This window comes from Lepisosteus oculatus, chromosome 11, assembly GCF_040954835.1.
Source record: "Lepisosteus oculatus isolate fLepOcu1 chromosome 11, fLepOcu1.hap2, whole genome shotgun sequence".
NCBI lineage: Eukaryota > Metazoa > Chordata > Actinopteri > Semionotiformes > Lepisosteidae > Lepisosteus > Lepisosteus oculatus.
In genome coordinates this window covers 412,204-430,632 of record NC_090706.1, presented here as the reverse complement: position 1 = coordinate 430,632, position 18,429 = coordinate 412,204, and the positions used below count along the sequence as shown (strand labels likewise).

Genomic DNA, 18,429 nt, shown 5'->3' with positions numbered 1-18,429 from the left:
GCAGAAAGTGCATCTCGATCCCTGCCTCTGTCTCTCTGTCCATGTGGTCATGAGGGATCGACCGGTACCTCCTGTCACCTCTCCCTGCCTGTCTGGTTCCACTCTCTGTCTTTCCTGGGTCTGCGACCTCCTCTGCTTCTCTGCTCCCCCTCCCAGCATCCATGAACCAAGCCTCTCTCCCAGCTGAACACAAAGTGATCACCAAGGCAGCACCAAGAATTTTACGTCAGTAAGAATTTTAATCTTGTGCAGCACCCGTCATGAGACATGAACTCAGGGCACTTTACTGTGAAAGAACACACAGACTAACACAGCAAACTGAACAGAATCAAGAGCTCCATTTGAAGATTTGAACATCTTGACTGACTTGCAGTGCAGGCTAGACTGAAGCTGCAGTGTCTGTGTGCAGGAGAGCACTGTGCACGATGTCCACAGTCGATCTCAGCCGGGTACAAGCTCCAGGACTGCGGGCTCATGGGTTACGCTCTTCCCCAGCTTTCTGCAGGTATTCCCTGGAAATAAAAGAACGGCATTAGAACACGAGCAGGACCCCTCTGGGCAGAAGACCCCCTCTGGACACATTCCAATGATCCTGCCCGGCTTGTTCTGCTGGTGTGAGGGGACTCACCACAGTAGTCTGGGCACCGTGTAGAGAACAGGGGGAGGGGCGAACCCGTTGAAGTGTGAGGCCATGGATATGGAGTAGGCCCCGTGGTCGAAGAACAGCAGCCAGTCTCCGAGCTCCAGAGACATGAAGCCAGTTCAGATATGGGGATTATTAGGAGGCCACCATTGATAAGGGCCAATGGGAAATTTGGCCAAGACTCCGGGGTTACACCCCTACTCTTTTTGAGAAACACCTGGGATTTTTAATGACCACAGAAAGTCAGGACCTCGGTTTTACGTTTCATCCGAAGGATGGCGCCTGTCCCCTGGACTCACTGTGCTGAGGACGCCTGTCTCCTGTACTCACTGTGCTGAAGAGGCCTGTCCCCTGTGCTCACTGTGCTCAGGAGACCCCTCCCCTGTCACGATTATAGTCCCCCCTCCTTAAGGGTGCTCCAGCCCTTTCACTTCAGACTTCATTCTCTGCACCTGTTTCCTATTCCCAGCCCACCTTAAAAGCCAGGCGCTGACGCTCATCCGGGCTCTGCACCTGATTTCCATATCGTGCGAGTCCGGGACCTGGAAGCGCCTGGTACCGTTAAGGTTTTAATCTCTGTTCCCGTTCCCCGTTCCCCGTTCCCCGTCCGCCGGTTCCGACCCGGCCTTCGTGGTTTTTAACTTCGTGTTTTGATGGATCTCCTGGTTTTGGACTTTCTCGTGTGTTTTTGGATACTCTTAGGATTACTCTCGGATTGTTCGCCTCGGCCACACCTCCCCCGTGCACCAGCGCACCTTGGACACGCCCCCTTGTCTTCAGCCCCGTTTCCCCAGTGTTTCCCCACTCCGTCCCCTGTGCTCACTGTGCTCAGGAGGCCTGGCCAAATTACCCCCTGGCCCTCACCAATCATGGCCTCCTAATAATCCCCCTCTCTGAACTGGCTTCATGTCTCTGCTCTCCTCCCCACTGAGAGCTGGTGTGTGGGGGGCAGACTGGCGCATTATGGCTGCCGTCGCATCATCCAGGTGGGGCTGCAGACTGGTGGTGGAGGGGTTCCCCATTACCTTTAAAGAGCTTTGGGTGGGGTGTCCAGAAAAGTGCTATATAAGTGTAAGCTATTATTATTATAACATTCTATGTGTTGTATGTCTTATGTAAATATACAATGATGTATTTGTATTATAAATGTATGTACATGTTGTATTGATTGTATATGAACAAGTTTATTCCATGATGAAAATAGAAGAAAGGAAACAACGTTTTAGCTGTGGGGCCTTCTTCAGGTGTCCCAAACCTACATTTGTGCAAAATTTTTGAGAAAACATGAAATACAAAAATACTTTATTTCGTGTGGGAATAATGTGTGTTTTTGTCCTGAGTCATTGTGGGATAAAGCTGCTCTTCCCATCATCAGAGTTAAACCCACAGCGCATGCAGAGGTGGCAGGAAGGCCCAAGTCCTTCAATGGACACAGGGGGGCGCATGCTGGCTTCCATCTCTGCAGCTCTTGTCTGCACACAGATAAGGTGGTGGGGCTGTAATAACTCTGCACTGCAAACAGCACCCCTGCTCCCAGCTCACAGGGCTGACAACACTCCACACAGCTGACCCCACCCCAGAAGAGCTCTCTCACGTGAGAAGAGGCTTGCTCCAGTATCCCAGCAGGAGTGCCGAACTCACCAGCAGGCTGGACTGATGATGTGAAGGATGCTGGGGAGGTCGAAGCCACAGAACCGCGAGGCGCAGGAGAGCGAGTAGGCACCTCGGTCTCTGAACAGCAGCCAGGCTCCCAGCTCCAGCTCCGGCAGCACCCAGCCCTCTCCCAGCAGGTCCAAAGAGTCACAGGTGGGACCCCAGACAGTGGAGGGGTGCAGGGCTCGGCCTGCCCAGGGCTGACAGAAAACACACACTGCGTTCAGGAGAGCTGAGGAGTGTGAGAGTGTGCAAGTATGTGAACTTGTGTGTATGTTAAAATGGGTGTGTAAGTGGGTGGAAATGTGCTAGTGTGTGTGAGTGTGCGTGTGTTAGTGTTCAGCACATCCCTCTGCACAATTAGAGCAGCCAGAAGCAGGCATCGCAGGAACTCTGTCTCTTCACGCCTGAAGGAAGGACAGTTTGTTCATGTGGTCCAGATCCTCACCAGTCCTGTGTCTGTTCAAGGCAGCCCCAGCGCTGGCTGGAGACAGAGCTCAGGGGCTCTTGGGGACGGAAGGAGGATGAGCTGCCAGCCCTGGTTGTACACTCACCGCGGACGGCTGGGGCTCCACGCGCTGGACTAGATCGTGTACTAGGCAGCTCAGGGAGCCGTAGAGCCCATCGTTCAGGTAGTACATCATCCTCCTCTCCCCTGGGGTCAGGACCGGACAGGAGCCTGCTGCCCAAACAGACACCAAGCACGTTTGAAAGCGCCGGAGAACTGCCGGCAATACCTGACATTTTCTGAGATCTGCTCAGAGCCCTCTAGGCCATGTTTTGGGAAAGACTTTAAACTCTAATTTAGTTTCCTTCCTCAATGTCCTGAGACAGAATGCACTGGACTGCCTGCCTTGCTGGAGACGAGCACCTCCTCTGCTCCTCTGCTCACACACCTGTGGAGAGGAACACAGCCCACAGTGGTGCGGAACTGAGCTTGGATTGTGACCCCTAACATGGACTCCAGCTGCTCGTTCCCTGCTGGGAAGTTGAAATCTAACCCTCTGGACAGGCTCACCCCTAGCGGACTCTGGGCTTGGGGAGACCTCCTTCTTCCCAATCACGTTGGCCGCCAGAGTGAAGGCCGATGTCACGTAGTACCGGCCTGGCTCGGAGATGACCTCCACCCCACTGCCTGCTGGGAAGTGGAGCTCCAGGGCTGTGTTGATCACCACAGCAAGCTGAGGAGGAAGGAGGGAACACAGAGCACTGATTCCTGAAGGCTGCTGGAGACCCATGGGCCCTGCAGATCAGACTGTACTGCGGTGTCTCTGGTCTCTGTGCTGTACAGGACCATCTCAGTGTGGCTCAGGACTGACCCACTGCAGTGCAGCAGTGTTCAGTCTGTCCCTACCTCCTCCAGAGTGACCCCTGTGTGGTCAGTCCCAGGGAAGCCGCCCCCGATGTCCAGCAGTGTCATGCTGTGTCCCAGCTGCTGTCCCAGAGTGAAGATGGAGCGGGCGTCTGCCATGGCCAGGCTGAAGGCCTGTGGGTCCTGGCAGCCACTGCCCACGTGGAAGCTGGTGATCAGACACAGCACACAGAGACACAGAGTAGTGGCACTGTCACAGGGCTCTGGCACTGACAGTGGACACAGACACTGGACACTGGGCTCTGGTACTGGGCATGCACACTGGACACTAGTAATTAAAACTGGACACTAGGCTCTGTTACTGAACATTAACACTGGACACTGGGCTCTGACACTAGTAATTAAATCTGGACACTGAGCATTAACACTGGACACTGGGCTCTGGTACTGGGCATGAACACTGGACACTAGTAATTAAAACTGGACACTAGGCTCTGTTACTGAACATTAACACTGGACACTGGGCTCTGACACTAGTAATTAACTCTGGAAACTGAGCATTAACACTGGACACTGGACTCTGTTACTGGGCATTAACATTGAAATGACTGACGAAGAGTACAACAAACCTGACTGAGTTTAAATTCAGGTTGAACATCTATTATTTCTCCAGGAAAAACAACTCGACCCTCCTCACCTGACCCCGATGACCTCCACTCCCAGCTCTCTGGCCAGCTCCAGCAGGTGACCACACTCCCCCAGTGGTGCCCCATATTTCACACTCAGTCTGTACATGGATGTGGAGTCGTCAGTGGCTATCCGCAACAGCAGCCTGGACAGAGGACAGGGGTCACACAGGGCAGGACTCTGGAGCCCAGGTCAGGGGACATCAGGTGAGAGAGGGGCTGTATACAGGTGTGACTCTTTCCCTGTACTCACTGTGCTCAGGAGGCCCGTCCCCTGTACTCACTGTGCTCAGGAGGCCCCTCCCCTGTACTCACTGTGCTCAGGAGGCCTGTCCCCTGTACTCACTGTGCTCAGGAGGCCCGTCCCTTGTACTCACTGTGCCCAGGAGGCCTGTCCCCTGTACTCACTGTGCCCAGGAGGCCCGTCCCCTGTACTCACTGTGCTCGGGAGGCCTGTCCCCTGTACTCACTGTGCTCAGGAGGCCCGTCCCCTGTACTCACTGTGCTCAGGAGGCCTGTCCCCTGTACTCACTGTGCTCAGGAGGCCCCTCCCCTGTACTCACTGTGCCCAGGAGGCCCGTCCCCTGTACTCACTGTGCTCAGTAGGCCCGTCCCCTGTACTCACTGTGCTCAGGAGGCCCGTCCCCTGTACTCACTGTGCTCAGGAGGCCCGTCCCCTGTACTCACTGTGCTCAGGAGGCCCGTCCCCTGTACTCACTGTGCTCAGTAGGCCTGTCCCCTGTACTCACTGTGCTCAGGAGGCCCGTCCCCTGTACTCACTGTGCTGTGCTCAGGAGGCCTGTCCCCTGTACTCACTGTGCTCAGGAGGCCTGTCTCCTGTACTCACTGTGCTCAGGAGGCCCGTCCCCTGTACTCACTGTGCTCAGGAGACCTGTCTCCTGTACTCACTGTGCTCAGTAGGCCCGTCCCCTGTACTCACTGTGCTCAGGAGGCCCGTCCCCTGTACTCACTGTGCTCAGGAGGCCCGTCCCCTGTACTCACTGTGCTCAGGAGGCCCGTCTCCTGTACTCACTGTGCTCAGGAGGCCCGTCCCCTGTACTCACTGTGCTCAGGAGACCTGTCTCCTGTACTCACTGTGCTCAGGAGGCCCGTCCCCTGTACTCACTGTGCTCAGGAGGCCCGTCCCCTGTACTCACTGTGCTCAGGAGGCCCGTCCCCTGTACTCACTGTGCTCAGGAGGCCCGTCCCCTGTACTCACTGTGCTCAGTAGGCCTGTCCCCTGTACTCACTGTGCTCAGGAGGCCCGTCCCCTGTACTCACTGTGCTGTGCTCAGGAGGCCTGTCCCCTGTACTCACTGTGCTCAGGAGGCCTGTCTCCTGTACTCACTGTGCTCAGGAGGCCCGTCCCCTGTACTCACTGTGCTCAGGAGACCTGTCTCCTGTACTCACTGTGCTCAGTAGGCCCGTCCCCTGTACTCACTGTGCTCAGGAGGCCCGTCCCCTGTACTCACTGTGCTCAGGAGGCCCGTCCCCTGTACTCACTGTGCTCAGGAGGCCCGTCCCCTGTACTCACTGTGCTCAGGAGGCCCCTCCCCTGTACTCACTGTGCTCAGGAGGCCCGTCCCCTGTACTCACTGTGCTCAGGAGGCCCCTCCCCTGTACTCACTGTGCTCAGGAGGCCCCTCCCCTGTACTCACTGTGCTCAGGAGGCCCCTCCCCTGTACTCACTGTGCTCAGGAGGCCCGTCCCCTGTACTCACTGTGCTCAGGAGGCCCCTCCCCTGTACTCACTGTGCCCAGGAGGCCCGTCCCCTGTACTCACTGTGCTCAGGAGGCCCCTCCCCTGTACTCACTGTGCCCAGGAGGCCCGTCCCCTGTACTCACTGTGCTCAGGAGGCCCGTCCCCTGTACTCACTGTGCTCAGGAGGCCCGTCCCCTGTACTCACTGTGCTCAGGAGGCCCGTCCCCTGTACTCACTGTGCTCAGGAGGCCCGTCCCCTGTACTCACTGTGCTCAGGAGGCCCCTCCCCTGTACTCACTGTGCTCAGGAGGCCCGTCCCCTGTACTCACTGTGCTCAGGAGGCCCGTCCCCTGTACTCACTGTGCTCAGGAGGCCCGTCTCCTGTACTCACTGTGCTCAGGAGGCCTGTCCCCTGTACTCACTGTGCTCAGGAGGCCCGTCCCCTGTACTCACTGTGCTCAGGAGGCTCCTCCCCTGTACTCACTGTGCTCAGGAGGCCTGTCCCCTGTACTCACTGTGCTCAGGAGGCCCGTCTCCTGTACTCACTGTGCTCAGGAGACCCGTCTCCTGTACTCACTGTGCTCAGTAGGCCTGTCCCCTGTACTCACTGTGCTCAGGAGGCCCGTCCCCTGTACTCACTGTGCTCAGGAGGCTCCTCCCCTGTACTCACTGTGCTCAGGAGGCCCGTCCCCTGTACTCACTGTGCTCAGGAGGCCCGTCCCCTGTACTCACTGTGCTCAGGAGGCCCGTCCCCTGTACTCACTGTGCTCAGGAGGCCCCTCCCCTGTACTCACTGTGCTCAGGAGGCCCGTCCCCTGTACTCACTGTGCTCAGGAGTCCCGTCCCCTGTACTCACTGTGCCCAGGAGGCCCGTCCCCTGTACTCACTGTGCTCAGGAGGCCCCTCCCCTGTACTCACTGTGCTCAGGAGGCCCGTCCCCTGTACTCACTGTGCTCAGGAGGCCCCTCCCCTGTACTCACTGTGCTCAGGAGGCCCGTCCCCTGTACTCACTGTGCTCAGGAGGCCCGTCCCCTGTACTCACTGTGCTCAGGAGGCCCGTCCCCTGTACTCACTGTGCTCAGGAGGCCCGTCCCCTGTACTCACTGTGCTCAGGAGGCCCGTCTCCTGTACTCACTGTGCTCAGGAGGCCCGTCCCCTGTACTCACTGTGCTCAGGAGACCCGTCTCCTGTACTCACTGTGCTCAGTAGGCCTGTCCCCTGTACTCACTGTGCTCAGGAGGCCTGTCCCCTGTACTCACTGTGCTCAGGAGGCTCCTCCCCTGTACTCACTGTGCTCAGGAGGCCCGTCCCCTGTACTCACTGTGCTCAGGAGGCCCGTCCCCTGTACTCACTGTGCTCCGGAGGCCCCTCCCCTGTACTCACTGTGCTCAGGAGGCCCGTCCCCTGTACTCACTGTGCTCAGGAGGCCTGTCCCCTGTACTCACTGTGCTCAGGAGGCCCCTCCCCTGTACTCACTGTGCTCAGGAGGCCCGTCCCCTGTACTCACTGTGCTCAGGAGGCCCGTCCCCTGTACTCACTGTGCTCAGGAGGCCCCTCCCCTGTACTCACTGTGCTCAGGACGCCTGTCCCCTGTACTCACTGTGCTCAGGAGGCCCCTCCCCTGTACTCACTGTGCTCAGGAGGCCCGTCCCCTGTACTCACTGTGCTCAGGAGGCCTGTCCCCTGTACTCACTGTGCTCAGGAGGCCCCTCCCCTGTACTCACTGTGCTCAGGAGGCCTGTCCCCTGTACTCACTGTGCTCAGGAGGCCCCTCCCCTGTACTCACTGTGCTCAGGAGGCCTGTCCCCTGTACTCACTGTGCTCAGGAGGCCCGTCCCCTGTACTCACTGTGCTCAGGAGGCCTGTCCCCTGTACTCACTGTGCTCAGGAGGCCCGTCCCCTGTACTCACTGTGCTCAGGAGGCCTGTCCCCTGTACTCACTGTGCTCAGGAGGCCTGTCCCCTGTACTCACTGTGCTCAGGAGGCCTGTCCCCTGTACTCACTGTGCGCGGGGGTGGTGCAGGGCGGCCTGTCTCAGCTCCTCCTGGCTGTCGAAGGTGGCCAGCTGGACATCGTGCTTTGCGGCGAACTGCAGGTGTGAGAGCTGCTTGCAGGGCTGGGCGAACACAATCCTGTGGGCCGGCACCCCCAGGGCCATAACCAGCTGCATCTCCCCCTGAGACACACGCAGGACAGCGGAGCTGAGCGCAGCCACACACACAGCTGGCCTGCGGGCTGGGGGAGGGCGGCCCCCACATGAGAGCAGAGCTGCACTGGCGTCAGGACAGACAGGGCCTCACAGACGCCCGCCTGGGTCCTGTGTACAGATCCTCAGTCTCACAGCTTGACTGTGACAGTGCTTGTCATTCATTTAAAACTAGAACTGCTTCAGGTGCAGTTTGTGTGTAAACACAGAACCTGAAGCAAATCTAGTTTAATTATCTCTCCCACTCCTGGCTGTGCAGCCAAATTAACCCAAATCAGGTCATTGAAAAAACAGCTGCTGTGTTGTTCTAAATAAGCCTGCAGCTAGAATGATCTGGAGTTTCAAATCCTGTCAAACAGGACAGTCCTGCCACTCCTGCCAGTAACTCAGTAGCTTAGCATACCTGTAACCCAGTCCTCCAGTTTCTCCCAATTCCCAGACCCCCAGATCCCCAGTACTGTCCCCTAGTCCTCCCAGACCCCCCAGTCCCCCCAGATCCCTCACACCCCAATCCCCCAGTCTCCTCAGTCCCTCAAGTCTCCCCAATCCCCTCAGTCTCTCAAGTCTCCCCAGTCCTCCCAGTGTCCCCAGTTACCTGGCTGGCGCAGTCAAAGCCGGCCCCCAGCTGTGCCAGTGTCCACAGCACTCCCGGGCTGCTGTTGCACTTGACGGCGTAGAAGGGGCGCACGCGGGGCAGGGCAGCGTGCCAGCGCTGGTGTTGGAGCACCACCTCGCCCAGGTCTGCCACCAGGAAGGCGTCCTGCCGCCCCTGGGCAGAGAGACAGGGAGCCTCTGATCGCACACGGGGAGCAGCATCACCCAGCACCCCGACACACAGACGGACACAGTCGACACGCTAGCAGCACAGCAATCAGACAGAACCAAACGACTCAGGCGGTCCTGTCAGGAGCCTCTCACCACGCGGGACCTCTCCTCTGTCTCCCTCTCCAGCCAGTCCTGGGAGCTCTGCCCCTCCTGCAGCACGGCCAGCTGGAATCTGCCCTCCACGTCCATCTCTGAGAGAGGAAGAGGGATACAAGGGTGAGGAAGGACAGAGGCTCCAGTTGTCATCAGCTTCAGGACTTTTATATAACACCTTGACACAGCTCTCTGAATCAAATACAGACAGAGAGACAGACAGTGAAACCAACAGATATTCAGATAGAGAGACAGACAGTGAGACGCAGACAGAGACAGAGACAGATACACAGACAAAGAGACAGAGGGTGACAGTAAGACAGACCGTGAGAAGGACAGAGACAGATGCACAAACAGAGAGACAGGGAGACGGAGACAGTCAGGCACACAAACCGATAAAGAGACAGATAGGAGCTCCAGGAACACTCAGGTGTTTTCGTGTTGATCTCAGCTGTGTTGTGGGTGAATCTCTTTCACCTGCGCTTTGCTGTCCTCAGCGACCGAAGGAGTTTCCCTCACTGCCTGTGTCAGGGTGGGACTGTGGGCTGCTTATCCTGTGCCTGAGCCTTGGAGAGTGTGCAAGAGTAATTAACTGGGAGGGGCTATCTCTCCAGCTCAGAGAGTTTGTGTGTCTAAATTTAATATTCAAATATAGAGAATGGAGAAAACCTTATTGTGTTTGGTTGGTGGTTAAGGTGTTGGAGGTCCTTATGTAGTGATTTCTTATCCCCAGCCCTGTACACAGAGGACTAATAACCTGAGGGCTTGTCTAGAGGTGTTTGTGTAGATACAGAACCCTGCTGGTCATTTGTTTCTTTTTGCAAGAAGTTACAGATTCATCAGGATATTAATTTGAGAGACATCTTCACGTGACAGTAGTTTCTCCCTGAGGGTCAGGAGGTCAGGACACTGTCCAGCTGCTGTCCAGTCACAGTGGCTGCTGTGTCACCTACAGTGGTCAGATATGCCGACACCTGCATGTACCCAGAGTGACCAACTGTGCTCAGTGACCTAGCAAGTTAAAACGTTGAGGGATTTAATCTTTCAGAGGCTTTTATACAGCTGTCTGTGGACCTTTACTTGTTTCAGGTCTGTTGTTTTATCTAAGACTGTCTAGGACTGGAGGGTCAATTAGTCTGTGAGGTGCAGTCCTGGTCCTGCAGGGTCAGTTTGTCTGTGCAGGGGGTCCAATTCTGGTTCTGGAAGACTTTTCCACTGTACTGGGACTGTAGCTCCTATTGTAACAGACTGTTCTACTGCACTGGGACTGTAGCTCCTATTGTAACAGGACTGTTCTACTGCACTGGGACTGTAGCCCCTATTGTAACAGGACTGCCCTATTGTATTTGAACTGTTGCTCCTATTGTAAAAGGTCTTTCTGCATTTTGACAACATAATTTTCAGATATTGTTTTGACTATTATGGGTGAAAAACATGAGACCTTGGTATGAGAGGGTAACAGACCACAGCACGACTTCAGACAAGAGCCACAACCAGTTTTTATTTAGTACCAGGGTGGACAATAACAAGTTACATTTCAAATGCAGAGGGAAGACACAAACGATCTTGTGCCTGGCTGCCATACCTAGGGGAGCCCACCCTCAGACAGACAGAAGAATGCAAATGAATGACAAGTGTGTAACGTCTCTTTCAGCCCCTGTTGAAGACACTGGAGACGAGCTGCTGTGTGTTTGTGTGGAACAGGGTCACAGGGTCACAGTCGCCTCATGGAGGACATCAGATCTCTGGGCTGCTCAGCTCCTCAGCGGCCAGCAGTCTTTTCTGAAGACACTTCCTGGAGGGGAAAGGAGAGAGGAGACAAACTCCGTCAGTGTGTCCAGCACCTCCTGGTGTCCCTGTGGTTCTGAGAGCTCTGCTGCCTCAGTGATGGAGCAGGTAGCAGGGCTGTCGTGACCGGAGTCCCCAGGGGAGTCACAGCGAGCGGCTCAGGCCAGGAAGCAGCAGGCAGCTCTGCACACAGCCCAGCTGGGCGACCCCACTCGCTGTGGGAGTGAGGGGAGGCTGAATGGGGGCAGAGCTCCTCTCTCTTGGTTCACTGCTAGTGCTCCTGAAGGCTCTGCAGTCCTCCCCACTGCGCTGTAGCCCCTGTGCGTGCCCAGTGCGGGGCTGCAGGGACTCACCACAGCAGTCTGGGCACCGTGTAGAGGACAGGGGGAGGGGCGAACCCGTTGAAGTGCGAGGCCATGGATATGGAGTAGGCCCCGTGGTCGAAGAACAGCAGCCAGTCTCCCAGCTCCAGCTCCGGCAGCAGCCAGTCGGTGCTCAGCAGGTCATAGGGACAGCAGGTGGGACCCCAGACAGTGGAGGGGTACAGGGGCCGGCCATCCTGCTGCTTCAGGGAGAGATCAGAGCACAGGGTCAGCAGTCTGAGCCCTGACCATTGCAGACACAATTATTCACACCCTGTGTCTGAGCCCAGGTTATGCTACACAGGTGCAGACAGTAATAGGGGCTCTGTGACTGAGCCCAGGTTATTCTACACAGGTGTATAATTCTACAGATCTGTAGGTGTTCTACAGATTGGTATATGTAGAATGGTGATTAAAGGTGGTTCTGATTCTACATGCTATCTGTTTGGCCATGTGGATCATCAGCTGCTCAATTTCCTCCCAGCTCCCAGAAAACACGCAGGTTGGATGTGATTGGCTCATCTACAGTGTCTCTTTCTTTTCCAAGGGACTTCATGTTTTGGGGGATTGGTGCCAGTAAATCCGTGCTTGGCTCTGGATCTAGACAGAAGCAGGAATAGGAAGGTACAGCGGACTCCAGCTGTCCCCGGTGGGACGTCCTGTGAAAGGGGCCGGGTGCCAGACTCACCGACAGCGGGCTGGGCTGGGCATATTTGTCCTTCTCCAACCTGGTGAAGTTAAAGCTGCCAAAGAGCCCATCGTTGATGTGGTAGACAAGATGCCTCTCGCCTGCAGAGAGAAGCTTCAGCTGTCAAACCAAAGACCTGAGCTGAGTCTGCAGAGACTGTTCACACCAGAGGACACTCAGTCACGAACACGGACTGAGATCCGTGTCGGGTCTTGTAGTAGACCCTATGCGATGTGGTAAGAGCTGGAGAAAACAGGAGGCGTGGTAAAAGGGAACACACAGGGGCACAAAACAATAGTGACAATCTGTGAGACAGTGAACGGGGAAGACAAAACGGCATCCAAATCCAAACGGGTCCAAGGGCAGGTCAGGGCCCAGTCCGAGAGTCCATCAATGAGGAATCCATCCTGGGACACGACAAGGTTAAAATCCCCGGGAGGGGGGAACACACGGACAGACAACACGGAGGTCCAAGGGTCCTCAGGGAGGTGTCGGGGATGAGGCCTATGCCAGGAGACGGATGTAGGGTTTCCTGGTGCTAGGCGGGCCTCGCGACATCCTTACCCTAATGATGAGCCCCGAGGACTGGAGGAGCTGGTCTTTAAACAATAAAGCTAAGAGGGTACACCTGGAGAGCTTTAACAATCACAAGGACAATAATGGAAGCAGTGGAGCGCCCTCTAGGGAGCCTCAGCATCTCCTGTCTCCTGGGTATTGTTCCAACCTGGGTAGTCAATCAGACTTTTAATCTTAAGAGTTTCTACATTAGATATATACAGGTTTTTCTTAACTTCTTTTAGGACTGATTCTACAGGTCAAAGCCTTAAATAAAGCCACAGCTAATTACAAAATCTACTTATGAAACAAAACACCTATGAGAAGCATTACAGTAAAGAAGCTAATTAAATAATTAGACCAACAATGAAACTGAGATTCTGTCTGGAATAAAAAACGAAAACTTCTGTTCTATATCTCTGTGATATATTTTATCTATTTGACAAAAGCTTTGCCTCAAACCCCAGGAACGATTTGAACCATGCTTCCCAATGCCTCCTGGAAAATGTAGTTTTCTCCACTCTACGTCTGCATAGTCTTCTCTGTTCACAACCAAAACAACAACTTTCCCTCAGCCTGTCAATGTGGGATACCCCCTTCAGACTAAAGAGACTCAGTTCCTTCAGCCTGTCAGAGGACATATTAGGATGTAGTACATTCTCTGAAACCCCAATTATTTTAACCCTGAAGTTAGCGTCACTGAAACACCTCTCAGGGCTCTGTGCTCTGGAGCTGTTACACTTTCAGAGCAACTTTAACCTGGAGAAACAGGTTTGCAATTTGAGCTCCTGTCCTGACTGCTGCCATGATGATGCAGGGAGCTTGCCCCCTGGGAACACCCACCCTCTGTGCCCCCCAGACAGGGGGCGGCCTCCTTCTTCCCGATCACGCTGGCCGCCAGAGTGAAGGCCGATGTCACGTAGTACCGGCCTGGCTCGGAGATAACCTCCACCCCACTGCCTGCTGGGAAGTGGAGCTCCAGGGCTGTGTTGATCACCACAGCAAGCTGAGGAGGAAGGAGGGAACACAGAGCACTGATTCCTGAAGGCTGCTGGAGACCCACTGCAGTGCAGCAGTGTTGAGTCTGTCCCTACCTCCTCCAGAGTGACCCCTGTGTGGTCAGTCCCAGGGAAGCCACCCCCGATGTCCAGCAGTGTCATGCTGTGTCCCAGCTGCTGTCCCAGAGTGAAGATGGAGCGGGCGTCTGCCATGGCCAGGCTGAAGGCCTGTGGGTCCTGGCAGCCACTGCCCACGTGGAAGCTGGTGATCAGACACAGCACACAGAGACACAGAGTAGTGGCACTGTCACAGGGCTCTGGCACTGACAGTGGACACAGACACTGGACACTAGGCTCTGGTACTGGGCATGCACACTGGACACTAGTAATTAAAACTGGACACTAGGCTCTGTTACTGAACATTAACACTGGGCACTGGGCTCTGACACTAGTAATTAACTCTGGACACTGAGCATTAACACTGGACACTGGACTCTGTTACTGGACATGCACACTGGACACTAGTAATTAAAACTGGACACTAGGCTCTGTTACTGAACATTAACACTGGACACTGGGCTCTGACACTAGTAATTAACTCTGGACACTGAGCATTAACACTGGACACTGGGCTCTGACACTAGTCATTAACTCTGGACACTGAGCATTAACACTGGACACTGGACTCTGTTACTGAGCATTAACATTGAAATGACTGACGAAGAGTACAACAAACCTGACTGAGTTTAAATTCAGGTTGAACATCTATTATTTCTCCAGGAAAAACAACTCGACCCTCCTCACCTGACCCCGATGACCTCCACTCCCAGCTCTCTGGCCAGCTCCAGCAGGTGACCACACTCCCCCAGTGGTGCCCCAGATTTCACACTCAGTCTGTACATGGATGTGGAGTCGTCAGTGGCTATCCGCAACAGCAGCCTGGACAGAGGACAGGGGTCACACAGGGCAGGACTCTGGAGCCCAGGTCAGGGGACATCAGGTGAGAGAGGGGCTGTATACAGGTGTGACTCTTTCCCTGTACTCACTGTGCTCAGGAGGCCCGTCCCCTGTACTCACTATGCTCAGGAGGCCTGTCCCCTGTACTCACTGTGCTCAGGAGGCCCCTCCCCTGTACTCACTGTGCTCAGGAGGCCTGTCCCCTGTACTCACTATGCTCAGGAGGCCTGTCCCCTGTACTCACTGTGCCCAGGAGGCCCCTCCCCTGTACTCACTGTGCTCAGGAGGCCCCTCCCCTGTACTCACTGTGCTCAGGAGGCCCGTCCCCTGTACTCACTGTGCCCAGGAGGCGCGTCCCCTGTACTCACTGTGCTCAGTAGGCCAGTCCCCTGTACTCAGTGTGCTCAGGAGGCCCCTCCCCTGTACTCACTGTGCTCAGGAGGCCTGTCCCCTGTACTCACTGTGCTCAGGAGGCCTGTCCCCTGTACTCACTGTGCGCGGGGGTGGTGCAGGGCGGCCTGTCTCAGCTCCTCCTGGCTGTCGAAGGTGGCCAGCTGGACATCGTGCTTTGCGGCGAACTGCAGGTGTGAGAGCTGCTTGCAGGGCTGGGCGAACACAATCCTGTGGGCCGGCACCCCCAGGGCCAGAACCAGCTGCATCTCCCCCTGAGACACACGCAGGACAGCGGAGCTGAGCGCAGCCACACACACAGCTGGCCTGCGGGCTGGGGGAGAGCGGCCCCCACATGAGAGCAGAGCTGCACTGGCGTCAGGACAGACAGGGCCTCACAGACGCCCGCCTGGGTCCTGTGTACAGATCCTCAGTCTCACAGCTTGACTGTGACAGGGCTTGTCATTCATTTAAAACTAGAACTGCTTCAGGTGCAGTTTGTGTGTAAACACAGAACCTGAAGCAAATCTAGTTTAATTATCTCCCACTCCTGGCTGTGCAGCCAAATTAACCCCAATCAGATCATTGAAGAAATAGCTCCTGTGTTGTTCTAAATAAGCCTGCAGCTAGAATGATCTGGAGTTTCAAATCCTGTCAAACAGGACAGTCCTGCCACTCCTGCAGATAAACTCAGTAGCTTAGCATACCAGTAACCCAGTTCCCCAATCTCCCAGTTCCCCAGTCTCCCAGTCCCCAGTCTCCCAGTGTCCCCAGTGCCCAGTTACCTGGCTGGCGCAGTCAAAGCCGGTCCCCAGCTGTGCCAGTGTCCACAGCACTCCCGGGCTGCTGTTGCACTTGACGGCGTAGAAGGGGCGCACGCGGGGCAGGGCAGCGTGCCAGCGCTGGTGTTGGAGCACCACCTCGCCCAGGTCTGCCACCAGGAAGGCGTCCTGCCGCCCCTGGGCAGAGAGACAGGGAGCCTCTGATCGCACACGGGGAGCAGCATCACCCAGCACCCCGACACACAGACGGACACAGTCGACACGCTAGCAGCACAGCAATCAGACAGAACCAAACGACTCAGGCGGTCCTGTCAGGAGCCTCTCACCACGCGGGACCTCTCCTCTGTCTCCCTCTCCAGCCAGTCCTGGGAGCTCTGCCCCTCCTGCAGCACGGCCAGCTGGAATCTGCCCTCCACGTCCATCTCTGAGAGAGGAAGAGGGATACAAGGGTGAGGAAGGACAGAGGCTCCAGTTGTCATCAGCTTCAGGACTTTTATATAGTGCCTTGACCCAATCTTGACTCCTTGACAACCTGCCAAGTCAATTAAGTTTGACTAAACTGAGTGATCGATTTTTATTTACAAAACACGTCTTGTGTAATTCCAGTACTGACACAAATCCCAAAGGGAATGTGATTTTCCTTTAACATGCTGAGACCTGAAAACAAGAACATTGTGTCTTCTTCTAAACTGCCTCACCTCAGCTTGAGGTCCTCCCACACAGAGTTGTGTACAGTATCACAGAGTCAGAACAGTGGACGAACACCTTGAGCAAGGAGATCAGACAGTACTGTAGAGAAGAGGAGTTTATTGTTATATGTGCATGTACATTGGAATTCTTGTTTGTACCGATCTCTCAAGACTCACAGTACAGCAGACACAGTACGACGCATAACACCACGCAATGTAGACGGTACCTTACAAACATCATAAATAACAACAACCAGAGTCACTCAGTCAAGGGACAAAACACAGAGTCTGTTCTTAAGCACATGCACTCACAGAGGCACAACCACACAAAGATAAACACACACGAGCACACAGAGAAACACACACACAATGACAGAAATAGACACAAACACAGAGAAATTCACACACTGAGACAAACACAAACCGACACTCACGCAAAGAGACATTCACACACACACAGAGACACATACACACTGACATTCACACAAAGAAACACACATACTGACACTCACACAGAGAAAGAAACACAAACTCACACAATGAAACAGACTCACACACTGACAATCATACAGAGAAACACAGACACACAAAATGACTCAAAAAAGAGACACACTGAGAAGGAGACAGACACTGAGACAAACACACACTGACTCACACAGAGTGACACAGATACCAATGTTTTAAATGACAAATTCATTTGTATCATTTTGAACCTGACAGAGATAGAAAGATACACAGACTGACAGAGAGACAGACAGATACACAGGTGGACATAGAGACACAGAGACAGTCAGGCACACAAACCGATAAAGACACAGACAGGAGCTCCAGGAACACTCTGGTGTTTTCGTGTTGAAGCTCAGCTGTGTTGTGGGTGAAAGTATCTCACCTGCTGCGCTCTGCTGTCCTCAGTGACCGAAGGAGTTTCCCTCACTGCCTGTGTCAGGGTGGGACTGTGGGCTACTTATACTGTCCCTGGAGCCTTGGGGAGTATGCAAGAGTAATTAACTGGGAGGTGATATCTCTCCAACTCAGAGAGTTTGTGTGTCTCAATTTAATATTCAAATAGAGAGAATGGAGGAAACCTTCATGTGTTTGGTTGGTGGTTAAGGTGTTGGAGGTCCTTATGTAGTAATTTCTTATCCCCAGCCTTGTACACAGAGGACCAATAACCTGAGGGCTTGTCTAGAGGTGTTTGTGTAGATACAGAACCCTGCTGGTCATTTGTTTCTTTTTGCAAAAAGTTACAGATTCATCAGGATATTAATTTGAGAGACATCTTTACGTGACAGTAGTTTCTCCCTGAGGGTCAGGAGGTCAGGACACTGTCCGGCTGCTGTCCAGTCACAGTGGCTGCTGTGTGACCTACAGTGGTCAGCTATGCCGACACCTGCATGTACCCAGAGTGACCAACTGTGCTCAGTGACCTAGCAAGTTAAAACGTTGAGGGATTTAATCTTTCAGAGGCTTTTATACAGCTGTCTGTGGACCTTTACTTGTTTCAGGTCTGTTGTTTTATCTAAGACTGTCTAGGTCTGGAGGGTCAATTAGTCTGTGAGGTGCAGTCCTGGTCCTGCAGGGTCAGTTTGTCTGTGCAGGGGGTCCAATCCTAGTTCTGGAAGACTTTTCAACTGCACTGGGACTGTAGCCCCTATTGTAACAGGACTGTTCTACTGCACTGGGACTGTAGCTCCTATTGTAACAGACTGTTCTACTGCACTGGGACTGTAGCCCCTATTGTAACAGGACTGGTCTACTGCACTGGGACTGTAGCTCCTATTGTAACAGACTGTTCTACTGCACTGGGACTGTAGCTCCTATTGTCACAGACTGGTCTACTGCAGTGGGACTGTAGCTCCTATTGTAACAGACTGTTCTACTGCACTGGGACTGTAGCTCCTATTGTAACAGACTGGTCTACTGCACTGGGACTGTAGCTCCTATTGTAACAGACTGTTCTACTGCACTGGGACTGTAGCTCCTATTGTAACAGACTGGTCTACTGCACTGGGACTGTAGCCCCTATTGTAACAGACTGTTCTACTGCACTGGGACTGTAGCTCCTATTGTAACAGACTGTTCTACTGCACTGGGACTGTAG

The 18,429-nt window shown here is 54.5% G+C and overlaps 2 protein-coding genes across 5 annotated transcripts; both read right to left on the bottom strand.

The window, feature by feature from the left end:
• Window positions 1-219: 219 nt before the first annotated feature.
• On the bottom strand, window positions 220-9,682 carry LOC102698751 (ornithine decarboxylase). 3 transcript variants are annotated; one of them, XM_069195564.1, is made up of 10 exons: window positions 9,597-9,682; window positions 9,120-9,217; window positions 8,797-8,970; window positions 7,999-8,171; window positions 4,306-4,440; window positions 3,651-3,816; window positions 3,315-3,477; window positions 2,851-2,978; window positions 2,285-2,496; window positions 220-512 (listed from the first exon to the last, which is right to left on the bottom strand). In XM_069195564.1, exons 2-10 carry the CDS (start codon window positions 9,213-9,215, stop codon window positions 473-475), a joined length of 1,287 nt encoding a protein of 428 aa, XP_069051665.1. In that variant the 5' UTR covers window positions 9,216-9,217; window positions 9,597-9,682; the 3' UTR covers window positions 220-472. The 3 variants fall into 3 exon arrangements, with proteins under 3 accessions (XP_069051665.1, XP_069051667.1, XP_069051666.1); XM_069195566.1 differs by having other exon boundaries at window positions 2,851-2,975; XM_069195565.1 differs by lacking the exon at window positions 9,597-9,682 and adding an exon at window positions 9,513-9,596.
• Window positions 9,683-10,601: 919 nt separating this feature from the next.
• On the bottom strand, window positions 10,602-17,274 carry LOC138241796 (antizyme inhibitor 2-like). 2 transcript variants are annotated; one of them, XM_069195567.1, is made up of 11 exons: window positions 17,218-17,274; window positions 16,338-16,428; window positions 15,966-16,063; window positions 15,643-15,816; window positions 14,960-15,132; window positions 14,315-14,449; window positions 13,607-13,772; window positions 13,356-13,518; window positions 11,958-12,058; window positions 11,261-11,472; window positions 10,602-10,914 (listed from the first exon to the last, which is right to left on the bottom strand). In XM_069195567.1, the coding sequence occupies exons 3-11, from the start codon at window positions 16,059-16,061 to the stop codon at window positions 10,857-10,859; spliced, it is 1,278 nt and encodes a 425-aa protein (XP_069051668.1). In that variant the 5' UTR covers window positions 16,062-16,063; window positions 16,338-16,428; window positions 17,218-17,274; the 3' UTR covers window positions 10,602-10,856. The 2 variants fall into 2 exon arrangements, with proteins under 2 accessions (XP_069051668.1, XP_069051669.1); XM_069195568.1 differs by having other exon boundaries at window positions 11,261-11,469.
• Between the last annotated feature and the right edge of the window lie 1,155 nt (window positions 17,275-18,429).